This window comes from Dromiciops gliroides, chromosome 4, assembly GCF_019393635.1.
Source record: "Dromiciops gliroides isolate mDroGli1 chromosome 4, mDroGli1.pri, whole genome shotgun sequence".
Lineage (NCBI taxonomy): Eukaryota > Metazoa > Chordata > Mammalia > Microbiotheria > Microbiotheriidae > Dromiciops > Dromiciops gliroides.
In genome coordinates, this window is record NC_057864.1 from 250,782,634 (window position 1) to 250,797,840 (window position 15,207).

At 44.2% G+C, this 15,207-nt stretch overlaps 1 protein-coding gene across 1 annotated transcript in view; it reads left to right on the forward strand.

Annotated features, from left to right (window-relative positions):
- GLP1R (glucagon like peptide 1 receptor) overlaps window positions 1-15,207 on the forward strand; it is a 73,844-nt gene that overhangs the window by 13,168 nt on the left and 45,469 nt on the right. The window contains exons 2-3 of the mRNA XM_043962591.1: window positions 6,091-6,187; window positions 7,550-7,660. Coding sequence (XP_043818526.1) covers window positions 6,091-6,187; window positions 7,550-7,660 — 208 coding nt within the window. The remainder of the gene's footprint in view (window positions 1-6,090; window positions 6,188-7,549; window positions 7,661-15,207) is intronic.

Below are 15,207 nucleotides of genomic sequence, written 5' to 3' on the forward strand. Positions count from 1 at the left end.
GACCCCATATGGGGTCACATAATTGTATGTGGTGGTTGTGAAAAATTTGTCAGTAAATGTTTGGTTTGTAGACCAGTTTTATAATACCTGTGTACAAAAAAAAAAAAAAAGCTTATAATACCTGTGTACCCGGGGTTGAGTAAAAATTCCTTGGGCAAAAAGGGGTCATAAGTTGAAAAAGTTTAAGAAGCCCTGGAGAAGATGGTCTCTAAGTTCCCTTTTAGGTCTGAATCTATGATGTTAAGCAGAAGGGATAGCTATAAAGTAAGGATACTATGTTTTGTTTTATTGAATAACAAACTTGGCAGGTATTTATACATTCATGGCCTTCAGAGTTCCCTCTCAGGATTACACACACATTCAGGATTTAAATTCAATGAGCATTTATTAAATTTATGATGATAACAATAACTGGTGTTTATATAGCACATATTATCTCATTTGAGCTTCACAATGACCCTCCTGAGGTAGCCAGTATTATCCCTATTTCACAGATAAGAAGACTAAGGCTCAGAGAAGGTAAGTGACTTGCCTATGATCACAAAGCTAATAAATGTCAAAGGTGAGATCGGAACCCATGTCTTCGTGACTCTAGATGCAACATTCTTCTGCTCTATCAGGCACCTCTCTAGAAAACAATAACTTTGGAGTTTTCAAAGTTCTTTACATTCATCATGTCCTTTCATTTCAACATTATTTCATGCCTACTACCTTTCTGAGAAACATCTAGTGGACAAATTGGACTATAATAGAGAGTACCCAAAGGGGAGGAGTTTAAAATAAGACTGCAGAGTCTTATGGGAGTGGGAGTCAGATGGTGGAGAGTTTTCATCATCAGGCTGAAGCTTTTGTGTTTTATCAGTAGGGAGCCAGGGAAAGTTTTTGAGTAGTGGAGTGACATTGTCTGGTCTGTGTTTTAGGAATATCAATTTGATGTTCTATTAAAAATATGGTCTGAAAAAGCAAAAAAAAAAAAAAGTAGATGCTTTCCAGTTGGGGAATGGCTAAACAAATTGTGATACATGAATGTAATAAAATATTATTGAGCTATAAAAAATAAATAAATAGGGATATCACTTTGGCCACTGTGGAGAAGATGGATGGGAAAGGGAAAAGCCTGGAATCAGGGAGAGTAATTAGGAGACCCTTCTAATAGTTCAAGTGATGGCCTAAAATAACATGGGTGAGTGTTGTGTGAAAAGAGAGAAGGGGGCAGATGGGAGAGATGTGAAGAATCACAATGAGTTAACACATAAAGTGCTTCACAAACCTTAAAATACTATATAAATGATGTTGTTGTTACTGCTGCTGCTGCATTCTACAAACATTTACTAAATACCCACTAAGTACAGAGATTGGTGTTAAATGCTGAAACAGATACAGGGTGGAGATAAGTTACAGTATCTGTCCTTTTAGAGATCACAGTTTAGTAATAAGAGAGATCAGTCTTGTTACTTTCTAGCCCCCTCAATTTTGCCTATAGATGGCTGTATTCCTCAACTTGGTCCTGTGTTGGCTCCAAGTGACTCAGGTCATTTTTACCTTCAGAGAACAGTTATTTGCCTATTACCAGCAAGGTTCACAAAGAATGTACAGTTGAGTGAGGAGGTCTAGAAAGGTGGGCACAAACATGTAGATAGCCTGGGGAGAGGGAGGAGCCCAGGGCCCCTTAAACTCCCCCCCACACACACCTCTTTTCACCCAAGAAATTTTTACATGACTCCGGGCATATCTAGGTATATAAAATAAGTATACAAAGCCTTTTAGTGTTGCCAAATTTTTCATGACCCCCCACATTCAGTTACATGACTTATGGGGTCGAGACCCACAGTTTAAGAAGCTTTGTGTTAGACTACTGAGAGGCAGTGGGGCCTAGTGGATGAGTGCTGGACTTGGAATCTGGAAGACTTGGGTTCAGAAACCATCTCAGAGTGGCAGCTAGGTGGTGCAGTGGATAGAGAACTAGCCCTGGAGTCAAGAGGACCTGAGTTCAAATATGACCTCAAACACTTACTAGCTATGTGACTCTGGGCAAGTCACTTAACCCCCAAAAAAGAAAGAAAAGAAAACCATCTCACACTTATTAGCTCTATGACCTTAGTCAAGTCACTTAACCTCCTCTTACCTCAGTTTCCTCATCTGTAAAATGATGGGATTGGACTGATGGACTTCTAATGTCCCTCCTAGCCCTAAATCTATGCTTGTGCTTGGAAGGTGACAGTATTCATGTGGACGTATCCTTGTTGGTCTGTTTGATTTCAAAGCAGTTAAATGACTATACTTCATGAAGAAAATTCATCTTCACAGCTCTGCTGCTGTCAGATGCCTACCCAGCACCCTGATGCCTGCCCTCCCTCACTTACCTGGCCATTACGTTTCCATCAGCTTGCCCTCTGTGACAGGACGTTATGCTCCTGGTCTCTCCAGATAAGCTAATTTATTCTGATGCCCATATGGAGATAATGAGTTGTGTCACCTCTCAGGCAACATATTGCCTTTCAATGGGCACCTTCCATACAGAATGCCTTACCTTAAAGAAGGACTCCTTGGGCAATGATGGGAATTGTAGGCATGGAGACATAGTGGGATGGAATGATAGACTTTGCTCTATCTTTAGGGTCTCCCTTAATACTAGTGTTTTCCCTTTGAGACTATATCCAATTGACATTATATATTCTTTGTATATACATAGTTCTTTGCATGTTGTCTCACCCATTAGAATGTGAGTTCCTTGCCAACTAGGTGGCACAGTAGATAGAGCACCGGCCCTGGAGTCAGGAGGACCTGACTTCAAATCTGGTCTCAGACACTTGACACTAGCTGTGTGACCCTGGGCAAGTCACTTAACCCTCATTGCTCTCCCCAAAAAAGGAATGTAAGTTCCTTGAGGTTGGCTTATACCTTTCTTTGTCTCCTCAATGCTTAACACAGTAATTGGAATGTGGTAAATACTTTTAAAATGTTTGTTGACTGACACTAATAATAGTTAACAACCTCACACCCACCTGTAAGGTAAGTGAGCAGCCTCAAAGTAGAAAGCATACTAACAACAGAATCAAAGGATCTGGATTCAAATTGTAGTCTGATCATTTCCTGGAATCTCAGAACTGGAAGACTTATTGGCCAACCCCTATCTGAACAAGAACCCTCTCTAAAACATCCCATACAAGTAGTCATCCAGTTCCTCATTATATGTGAGGAAAATGAGGCCTGCCCAAGTAGTAAGTGTCAGATTCTGGGATTTGACCCAGAATCACTGAATTTGAGAGTTTTAGTTTGTCAGTGGCCAATTGGTCCAACCCATATGCAAAAGGAATCCCCACTAGAGTGACGCTGGCAAGGCTAGCCTCTGCTTCAAGACCTCCAAGCGGGGAGAGCCTCTTGACAGAAGCCATCCTGATTGTGGATAGCTCAGATTGTTAGAAAGTCTCTCCCAATGCCAAGTCTACATTTGCCTCTCTGAAAATTCCACTCTGTGTCCCTTGTTCTGCCCTGTGAAGCCAAACAGAATAACACGAACCCTCCTCCACATGGCAGTCCTTCAGATCCTTGGGAAGACAGCTATTATTTCTCTCCTCTATACTAAACACTTCCAGTGACTTCAAACCAATCCTCCTCTGACATGAACTGAAGGCCCTTCACCATGCTAGTAACACATTCCACCTTGTTCCCATTGAACTATGTTGCCCAGAACTGAACACTGTTGTCCAGATGAATTCTGACAAGGGCAGGAGACAGTGGGAGTATCACCTCCCTATTTCTGGAAGTTAGATTCCCCCACTTAATGCAGCTCACTTCAACATCCGAGGAAGTCATCACAACAATGCTGTAAAGAATAGGTGGTCTTATACTGAATGTACAGATAGGGAAACAGAGGCCCAGAGAAGCTAAGACCTGGAGATCACACAGCAGTGTCATGCCAAGTGAGGACTAGAGCCCAGGTCCCCAGACTCCCAGTTACGATGGATCCAGTTTTCGGACTGTTGCGGACTTTCAGCTGTATCTCCCCCCATCATATTACGTGGACCCTCTGAAATCCGACCACTCTATGCAGAGTCCATGACCCATCCCTTACAGACTCCCTGGCTTTTGAGGTCTTGGCAAGGCAATAGAATGGGCCTCCTGGGCTCTGCTTCCTGACTTGTTTCCTCACCTTGGATTAGTTCTTTTCATCTGTAGTGACTTCCCTTCACCTTAGACATAGGCCTTCTTGATACAGAATAGGGAAAGTATTCCCTGCTGTCTTGGGATTTCTGAGATAATGAAAAACAAATGAAACAACCTGGAAAAGTAATTTATATGGAATGGAAAGTGCCCTATAAAAGCAGGCGTGAGGAACAGCTCCGTGGTTAATCCAATCCTCAGTCTGAAAGGACAGGAGGCATCTTGGCCATTTTCCCCTGGGATGGGAAAGACCATATCATTCCTCTACCTAGAAACCTTCAAAGGTTCCTATTGCCTCTAACATAAAACACAAAAGTCTCATCCACATATTAAAAACCATCTGACTCCCGTCTCTCTTCCCAGTCTTATTTTAGTGTTTTAAAGGAATTTCCCTTACATTGCCCTAACCAGATAAGATGATTCGTGTAGTTTATAGCTTCTCCAGGAAAGGAGCCTCCCAAAGTCTACCTCGGCTACTCCCCACCTCGCCATCCCCCAACACTCAAGCATCTAATGTCTTCCTTCTTATTGTTGTTTCAGCCCCTTTCCTTTGATCACCTCCTCTAGGGAGCTCTCCATCCTCTCTGTAGACAGTCCAGAGGCATCTAAGAAGTGTCTATTATGTTCCAGTCACTGTACCACTTGCTAAACAGGAAATGAAGCTGACTTTGTCCTCAAGAGGATTACATTCTACTGGGGGTGAGGGCAAAAACTTGTATGCTGATAAAGAAATGCAAAATATTTTCAAGAATTTTCAAGGGATGGGGGAGTAACGTGAACCAATCTGAAAAGAGAGATGTGGAGCCAGTCTAAGAAGAATTTAAATTTTAATTATAAAGAGGAGTTTGTATTTTATCCTTAATAGGCAATAGGGAGCTACTGAAGTTTCTTGAAGAGGACAGCAATATGGTCAGACTTATGCTTTCAGAATATCAATTTGGCAAGTGGAAGATAGATTGGACAGGGGAGGGACTGGAGTTGGGTATCCAATCATCAGACTGTTGAAATTGTCCAGGTAAGAAATAGGTGATAAGGACCCAAACTAGTATGGTGTTTATATGAATCTGGAGAAGGGGATGGGTGTAAGAGATATGTGTCTAGACTTCATAAAACTTGGAAACTTATTAGGTGATGAGGGGTAGGGTGTTGAGGGAGACTGAAAAGTTGGGGATGCCATCTAGGTCCTAGGTATCATTTAACTGAATGTGGGAGTTGTGAAAATTTTGGCAACAGTAAAAGGTTATGTATACTTATATACCCAGGGTCGCATAAAAATTTCTCAGGCAAAAAAGGGATAACAAGTGGAAAAAGTTTAAGAAGCCCTGCTCTAGGTTCCCCTAAGCCTGCAAGTTAGATCAGGATGGATCTTGTGACTCCATAGAAAAGGTCCTTGGACTTTGCCTACCTTTTCTTCCCTCTCTGCCCTGAGATTAATGCTACATTCCTAGGGATTATCTGGTTTGGGCAAGGAGAGGACATCATTGGTGGGACAAGGAGTTGAGGGTAAAAGAAAACTGCAGATCCAGGGAAGGCATCCATGGGACGATCCATGGACTTGTCCCTCTCTAAAAGGATGCTGGACTTGGAATCAGTAGACATGGTTTTAAGCCCCAATTTGGGCACTTATTGGCTGTGTGATGGTGAGCAAGTCGTATAAGCTCTGAGTCTCAATTTTCTCATCTGTGTAATGGGGATAATACCTACCTCATAGTACAAATCAGCACCTTCTCTGTGCTTTATAGTCTGATGGAGTTGCCTAGAGCACTGAGAGTTTAAGTGATTTTCCAAGGTTCCATATCCAGTTTGAGTCAGAAGCCAAGCTTGAACCCTGGTCTTCTTGACTTTAAGGCTGGTTCTCTATCAAATATGCCAAGCTGCCTTTCATTACTACTACCATTTATTATTGTTGTTGTTATCTTCCTATAGGGTGCAGCTGTATCCTTTTCAGAGACAGTGTACAAGTGGAGGGAATATCAAGTGAAGTGTGAGCAATTCCTAAAAGAGACACCTCTCCCAGCCACAGGTGAGCACTCACCATGTCATACTCTATAGCCTCTATCTTTGAGGAGGCGTACACTGATTTGACTTTCCTCCCACACTCCACCCCACTGCTGCCCCAATCAGATTCTCCCCTTCTCCTGATACTACTATACCAAACAACACCCTGTCTCTTGAATATTCTGGTAAGGAAAACCTTGAGCTGGTTTCTGAGAGTTACAGAGAAATAGAATCTAGAACAAGAAGGAACCTTGGAGAGCATCTAATCTAACTACTTATTAAAGAGATGAGCAAATGGAGACTTGGAGGGATGAAGTGATTTACCCAAGGTCACCAAGATAGATAGAAGTAGAATACTCAGGCTTGAAACGAGGTTTTCTGATTGCAAATCTAGTGCTCTTTCTACTACATTATGCTGTCTCTCAAAATCCTCCCCATCACTCAGGTCTAGCTCAAATGTCTCCTCCCCAGATCCAAGTTCTTTGCCCTCTCCAACCCAACCCATAAATGACTACTCCTTTCTTGGAACTCTCAACCTTCTAAACACTTTCCATCTATTCTATGTGCTTATCACTGTCAGACTTGTATTATAAGGGGGCAGCTAGGTGGTACAGTAGATAAAGCACCATCCCTGGATTCAGGAGGAGCTGAGTTCAAATCTGGCCTCAGACACTTGACACTTACTAGCTGTGTGACCCTGGGCAAGTCACTTAATACCCATTGCCCTGCCAAAAAAAAGCTGTATCTAAACTTCAGGTATGAAAGGCTGAGAATCTAGAACTTGGGTTGGCATCATTTTTAATGGGAATCATAGATTTGGAAGGGATCTCCGATGTCATCTCATCCCACCTTAATGGGATCCCACCCTCCAAATTGGCAGGAGGGCAGAGACTGAGGTATGTGGGCACCGAGGTGGGGAGAGCAGAGGAGAAGCAATGGCTGGCTAAGAGCCATTTCTGACTATGGGGATGTTAATGTTGGAGATGTCTGTTCTTACACTCTCAAAGAACTCAGGGAAATTCCAGTTTGGGAGTACAGGGCAGGGGGTAAACGTGGAATAGGGTAGGAAAGAAGAGGCCTAAAGCCCAGCACCCTAGAAAAGGAAGGGGTGGGCTTTCCATTTTTCTCCTTCAGAGATGGACAAAGGGTCCAGAACAAGAGAGGGACATAAAGTAGGGCTGGGGGTGGTACTTACCACACACTCACAGAGAATCTAGGAACTAGAATTAAAACTCAGGGCTCTTCTCCATTTGGTCAGCCAGATTGCTCTAATCAGTGCAAGAAATTGGGGAAGGATAGATGTGAAGAGAACACTGAACCTTTGAAAGGGACCTTCCCTACTCCCATCTTCCCCTAACCAGCTGTCTTCCCCATTCTTTCTCTGCAGGAAGCATATTTTGCAACCGGACCTTTGATAACTATGCTTGTTGGCCAGATGGGATCCCTGGGACCTATGTCAATGTCAGCTGCCCCTGGTATCTTCCCTGGGCCAGCAGTGGTAAGAACCATCCTTCTGGGGATGGGTCGCTGGTTTGGGCTTGGGGTAGTGTAGATGGGAACTCGACATGCTGAGGTAAACAGAGTCCAGAGGCTCTCTGTTCTTGTCTTGAGATGGGTAGTTTGACTATACTCCTGGAATCCCTACACCCTATACCCCATCCCTGAATACTACTTTATCATCTCACCCCCACCCTTCTGAGTCTCTATGTGCCTGGGACTGGCACCATTTCACCTACCAATCTCTATTCCTCTATCTCTCAATCCTCTGAGCCAACCACCTAGTAAAACAACTAGAAAATGGAGGGTTGCATTTTCCTTCCTCTCTCATCTCCCCCTCTCCCTCTCTCTTCTCCCCTTCTCTCCTTCCCTCTTCTACTATTCTTTCCTCTGTCCTATTCTTATCTTTCTCCCTTTTTCCCTTCCCTTTTCTTCCTTCTCTATTCTTTCCATTCCTCCCCAGTCCCTCCCATATTCTTATACAGCCTTCTTCCTAGCTATCTATCATCATCCACTCCAGCTTTCTCCCTCTTTCCCACCCTCCTGTGAGAATATTCAGCATGGGGTGACTTGCTCTGTTTCCTCTTTTCTCCCCCAACAACCCCCCCCCTGCAGTGCTTGCATCATTAACAAGCCTTGGGAGGCAAAGCTCACCCAGATAGCTGGGTTTATATTTATCTTTACATCCTAGTTAGGAGTGGGGGTAGGAAGGAGTCAGGCCTCAAGATGATGATTTCCTGTTCTTTTGTGGGGTCCCCCACTTGACCTAACTGATCCCCTATCCCTTCCCTATTTCTTATCTACACTAACATCTTTTTAGAGACATTAATTCATTGAAGTTTTGCTTTTAATCTTCTATTGTCAAGTGATTTATCTGGTGATTCACCAAGCTTCAATCAAGGTGGGTTGAAGGGGACCGTGGGCCCCTGAGATTGGCCAACCCAGTACTGTAGCATGTGCTAGAGCAGAACCCCCCTAAGCTTTGGTGGGAGAAGACAAGGGCATAAAGATACATTCTGGTTGCAGTATAGTGCATTTGAGCTCAAAGGATCCCATGTCTGCTACTTACTACCTGACTGACCTTGGGCTAATCATTTAACTTCTCTGGGCCTCAGTTTCTTCATCTATAAAATGGGAGCAGGGCTATTGGACCAGCTGGCTCTGAGGTCCCTTTCAATTCTAATGATGAGTAAAGAAAGTGTTTCAAAGACCTCCACACCCCACCCCCAACACACACACACACACACACACACACACACACACACACACGCATGCATACACGCAACTTATGTGGTGACCTCTCCTACCAGTGGCACTGGGAAGGAGAGTGAAGTGCTGGGCCAGGAATTACCATGTCCTGAGGGGGAAAAAAGGGGTACCTTGCCTTGGATCTGTCTTTTCTCAGAGTGATAGAAGGGAACAGAGACATCCTGGTTTCTTGGTAGGAAGAATAGGGATTAGCTCCCCAAGATTAAACTGGGCATTGGGGTAGTGTGAGGAGGGCAGACAGGGACACTGGTGGTAAGTGGCCACCCACGCCTGCCTCTTTGTGCTTGACACCCACCTTCTCTGGCCTAGCCTGATTTAGAGCTGATGGCTTGGGAGCGGAGGGCTGGCCGGTGGTTGTCACTGGTATAATTCATTACCTATCATGCCTCCTCTGGGGCCTGGCATTTCCTAGGGAAATGGTTCCGTAGGCTCCCAGAGACAGAGAAGATGCCTAGACAGATGTGCTCCTGCAGCCTCCAAAGCCTTCCCATTGGTGAAACCTGGGAGGAGGAGCAGGCTTGCTAAGAGAGCTGCATTTTTGCAAATAAAACCCCGAGTCTCTGGGAAGGAGACAGGATCTGTTCAGGGACAGGGAAGGTTCCTCTTCGGCAAGGAGGCTCTCTCCAGAACTGGCCGGCCTATGGAGCAGAATACCTGGGGTGGGCCCACTGCTATTCCCTTCCCTCTGGGGAAAGAACAAGCCACTGTCTCCCAGGGTAAGCTCCTCAGCTAGCTACATGGGCCCCTCAGGCAGAAGTCCCTGCCCTGGGCCTCATCCCCAGTGGTGAGCTGAAATGGATTCTGTTTTGCCACATCTAATAGTACCCAGGCTGCATTGAGGGAGGTCATGTTTTAAATGGAACTGCCACTAGTCGTGAAGGTTAAAATACATTTCTTATTCAGTATTGAGTCCTCTTGGCTGTCCAGAGCCATGCAGTCACTGAAGGGTTTGGGTAAGGGAGAGACATCTATCACCCTGGCCCCTGAGCTTCAATCTTCACGAAGGAGATAAAATCCATTTACTTAAAATATTGTCATTTAAAGAAACATCTGTTAAGGACCCAGAATGTACAAGCAAAGTTAGGAAAGTGGGTGAGAAAGATACAGGGTTAATAAGGCTGGGTCCCAGCCTGGAGGACTTTCAAACACTGAGATTTCATAGGAATCTTCATATTCAAGGGTTTGGAACCCACGTGAACCTGTAACAGCCAAGAGAATAGGAAGGAGATAAGTGCTAGTCTGGGAGAGCTTCTTGAAAGTACTCAGGGTGCCTCAAGATGCTAGTTCTCATTTAGCTTTCTCATCTTTCTCCACTGGTGGGTGACTGAAAAGACCTTCAGCAGCAGCAGCAGTGAGAAGCACTTGCATTAAACCTAATTCTAACCAGAGTTTCTATTGCATAGCTTGGTGGAAGGGAGCAAAGTGTGGATGGCCTTCTACCACTTACAATGGGTCCTATGCCTGGGGAGGACCTAGGGGATGGGCACCCTGCCTCATCTCGCTTCCCTCTACCCAAAATATGGAAAGGAATAGCAATATCCTGGGTTTCTGGTAAAAAAAAAAAGAGTAGGAATTAACTCCTTGTGTGGGGGTAGGAAGGCAACTAGGTGTTGAAGTATAGAGAGAGTCAGGCCTAGAAGAAGCTCATCTTCATGAGCTCAAATCCAGCCTCAGACTGGCTGTATGACCATGGGCAAGTCACTTCACCTGGTTTGTCCCAGTTTCCTCATCTGTAAAATGAGCTGGAGAAGGATATGACCAACTACTCCAGTATCTCTGCCAAGAAAACCCCAAATATGGTCACAAAGAGTCAGACACAACTGAAATGGCTAAACTTCAGTGACTCCAGGCCCTGCACGTTATTCACTAATACACTTAGTTGCCCCTGGAGCAGTGTGAAGACTAAACATGTGAACTGCTACCTGTAATTGTTCCCTGTGGCCTGGGGGGAGATGTTCGACCTTTTTTTCTTCTTCTTCTTCTCATTATAGCCATGTGGAAGCCTGATCCTGAAAATGGATACCAAAAATTCCTCCTTTCCATGAACTCAGAGCTCCCTTTTCTTCCCTGCACTTCTCACCCCTAACCCCATTGGCCCATCTTTTCCCACTTCCAGAGGTTCTCCCCAACTACCCAGAAGTTTAGGAAGAGAACCTCAGGCTGGTCCTTACTTCTCCAGCTACAGGGAGCCCAAGCCATCATCGCTCAGCCTCTAACCCACCCCAACTCTGCCTGACTCTTCCAGGCTCCATCTATCACCTTTAATTTTATTTGAGCAGGAAATAGGCCCTCATGGTGGCCCGTTTATGAATGAACAGAGTTTTATTGCTTTCTCCATGAAGATAATGACAGGCGTCCCAGCCCCCTGCCAGCCGCCACCTGGCTCATGGGACTAATTTACTCTGCTTTCTAACACTCAGAATCACCCATGGCTACTGCCTGGCCCCCCCTCTTCCCCCACTGAGTTAGGGACCCATAGAAGTGAGTGCTCCATCAGCATAATTGCTTTTACCACCCAGACTGCTCCCTGTCCCAGGAGCTAATGAAGCAGGAAGCATTAACCTGCCGTGAGGAAATCCTGGGCACCAGACTTGGGATGGGGCAGAAGAAGATTCAGAAGGGACAGGGGGGGGCCTTAGCAGGGTCTTAACCCTTGACCCTGACCCATAAAATCAGCTGACAGATCCCTTTGGTTTTCTTAAAGTAATAGTCAGATGTATGTGTAATAAATAACACATCAATGGATGTATGATCTCACAGATATGGGCTTTTCCTCTGTTGGTATAGAGAGCAACCCAGCCACATCTTCTCAGTCTATGTAACACCTGTTCACATGCTCACCTAAATGTTAAGGACCCAGCGGTTCCACTCAACTTGATGGAGACTTTCTTCTGGGTCTCTTGACATTGTGGACATCAATGGTATAGGTAGGCTGTCTATTGGTTATACCTTATACCCTGTACATGACCATCTCAGTTTCTTTTTTTTCCCCCCAGGGCAATGAGGGTTAAGTGACTTGCCCAGGGTCACACAGCTAGTTAAGTGTCAAGTGTCTGAGGCTGGATTTGAACTCAGGTCCTCCTGAATACAGGGCCGGTGCTTTATCAACTACACCACCTAGCTGCCCCCTCAGCTTCTTTTTCTGGTGATATATCCCTCTGGTAGGGCATCTAGGTGGTACAGTGGATAGAGCACTGGCCCTGAAGTTGGGAGGACCTGAGTTTAAATCTCACCTCAGACACTTACTAGCTGTGTGACTCTGAGCAAGTCACTTAACCCCAATTGCCTTAAACATCCGGGGCCATCTCTAGTCATCCTGATGTATATCTTGCCACTGGACCCAGATGGCTCTGGAGGAGAACGTGAGGTTGTTGTTGACCCTGCACAGCCCTTCCTTACTTAAATCCAATTCAGTGGCATGACCTAATGTCATGGTCCTCTTTTGGGAACGAAGGACAAAAACAATAATCATCTCTCTGGTAACCAGCCCTGGCATCCTTTCTCCTGTCCAGTTCTTCACTGTTTATAGCCTACACATGCTTACAATGCTTCATTCCATTGCCTTTGTGTGATATCTGACTTAATTCAAGTGAGGTACAAGGCAGGAAGCCTTGTGCTTGCCAAAGGCATTTTGATATTGTCATGGAGGACACATAGTGTGGGATTTAATAATAATAACAGCTAACATTTATATAGTACCTACTATGTGCTAAGCGCTTTAAAAATATTTTCTCATTTAACTCTCAAGAGAATACTATGAGGTAGTTGCTATTATTATCCCCATTTTGCTGAGGTAGACAGAGATTAAGTGACTTGCTCAGGCTCACATAGCTAGTAAGGATCTGAATCTGGATTTGAACTCAGTTCTCTCCCGATTCTAAGGTGTTTTGCTCTATCCACTGTGCCACCCTAGCTACCTGAGTCATTTGATTGAGGTAAACCTATCTAGAATCATCTCATACAGACTCAAAAATAACTACATGAAGTTGGATTCACCTCCTTGGGTTGGATCTGTCCTTGGCCCTGGGCTATCAACATTTTTATCAGTGACTTAGATGATGACATCAAAAGCATACCTGCTCGGGGCAGCTAGGTGGCGCAGTGGATAAAGCACTGGCCCTGGATTCAGGAGGACCAGAGTTCAAAGCCAGCCTCAGACACTTGACACTTACTAGCTGTGTGACCTTGGGCAAGTCACTTAACCCCCATTGCCCTGCAAAAAAAAACAAAACAAAACAAAAAATAAACAAAAACAAAAACAAAAACATACCTGCTCAATTTGCAGATGACTGAAGCCTGGGAGAGATAGGTAGTGTTGAGTTGAGTGTTGAGTCAAGATCCTAAAGATCCAGTATATAGAGCACTGAACCCAGAGTCAAGAAGACTCTGAAACTACATCTGGGTGGGACCTTTGAAGTCATCTAATTCAACCTCTTAGCAAATGGAGAAACTGAAGTCCCCAAAACAATTGGCTGACTTGCTCAAGGTCATACAGTTGTTCACATTCAGTCATTTTCAGTTATGTACAACTCTTCCAAACCCATTTAGGGTTTTCTTGGCAGAGATACTGAGCAGTTTGCCATTTCTTTCCCCACGCATTTTACAGATGAGGAAACTGAGGTCACAGAGTTTCAGGGTCTGAGGCCAGAGATTTGAACTCAGGAAGATGAGTCTGCCTGACTCCAGGGCTAGCCTTCTATCCACTGTGCATCTAGCTGCCCATTCTACAGTTGAGGAAATGAAGGCCCAAATATATTAAGTGACTCAATCAAAGTCACATAGTTAAAAGGGTGACAAGCCAGGATTCTAACTCAAGTCCAGTGACTTTGCTTTTTCATGTTGCTTCTCATATTCAATCAGTTACTGATTCTAACATTTCACTTCTGGCAGCAGCTCTTGAATCCATCCCTTTCTCTCTAGCCTCACCGTAATCATGAATATAATGGAGAGAGCAATGAATTTGGTAGTCAGAAACCTGGCTCTGCTACTTGTCAATTATGTGAGGCAGCTGGTGGTAACAATGGATAGAACGCTATGCCTATAGTCAGGAAGACTTGAGTTCAAATCTGGACTCATATACTTACTAGCTGTGTGACCTTGGCAAGTCACTTTAACCCTGTTTTGCCTCAGTTTCCCTGTCTGTAAAATGAGTAACAGTAGCATCTAACTTCCTCAAGGATTGATTGGAGGATCAAAGGAGATCATATTTGTAAAGCAACATAGCAGAAAGTCTGGCAGAGTCAGTGCTATATGGAGTGCTTATTCCCTTCTCCTTGGTAAGTCTTCCCACTTCCAATTTTCTTAAGGATTGATGTTTACTGCTCAAAAAATCTTCACTAGCTCCCTGTTGTTTACTGATTTAAGGATAAACTTCTTGTCTGGCACTCAAGGTCCTCCATATGTTGTTGTCTTACTTGTCTAGCCTCATATCATATTATTATGCTCCATAAACTCCTATGATCTAGCCAATGTGAACCGACTCTCTGACCCATTCCCCAACATACACTTTCCTGTTTGTGGTTTTTGTTCATAGTTATCAAGGCCTGGGACATCTTCCTTTTCTTGGCCCACTGAATTCTACCCATCCTTTAAAGATCAGCTCAGATGCTTTTCTCTGATCCTATAGTGAAGTATCTACCTTTCTTCTTGGACCGTCACAGAGTAGATTTTGAGTTTCTTGGTTTTTTTGTTTTGTTTTGTTTTTTGCAGTGGGTGGGAGGGATGGAAGAGACAAGGGAGCCAGATTTCATCAAATTGGGGGAAATCTCAGATAAGGAAAATCCCTTCTCCTATGTACAGATACGTTGGTCCCAACCCGCCAACCTACACTGGCAATCCTAATCTTAGCACTTCTCTGTGGCTCTGAAGTTTTAATAACGGACCCTGTCAAATAATAAGTATGTTGTCAGAGGCAGAACCGGATCCCAGGTATCCACAATACCATATTCTCTCTGCATCTGATTCCTTGTAATATGAGGTACTAATAATAGTTATTAGTGTCTGTGTCATAGTCCCCTGGTAGATGTGAGCACCCTGAAGACAAACCCTTACCTGTCATTTGCATTTTCCCCAGCCTCTATACAGCACTTAGGTTTGTGGAATAAATTAATAAGTTTTTTTTAATCCACTAAAGTAAAAAGATAGTCTTTAGTCCCTCATTCAGAGTTATTCTGAATTCAGAGTTGGTGTAACCACAATGAATGACTTTGTGTTTATTTGTATTTGCATGGTGTCCTATAAACCTCTTCCTTGGGGGTGTGTTCCTGTTTTTTCCTTCTA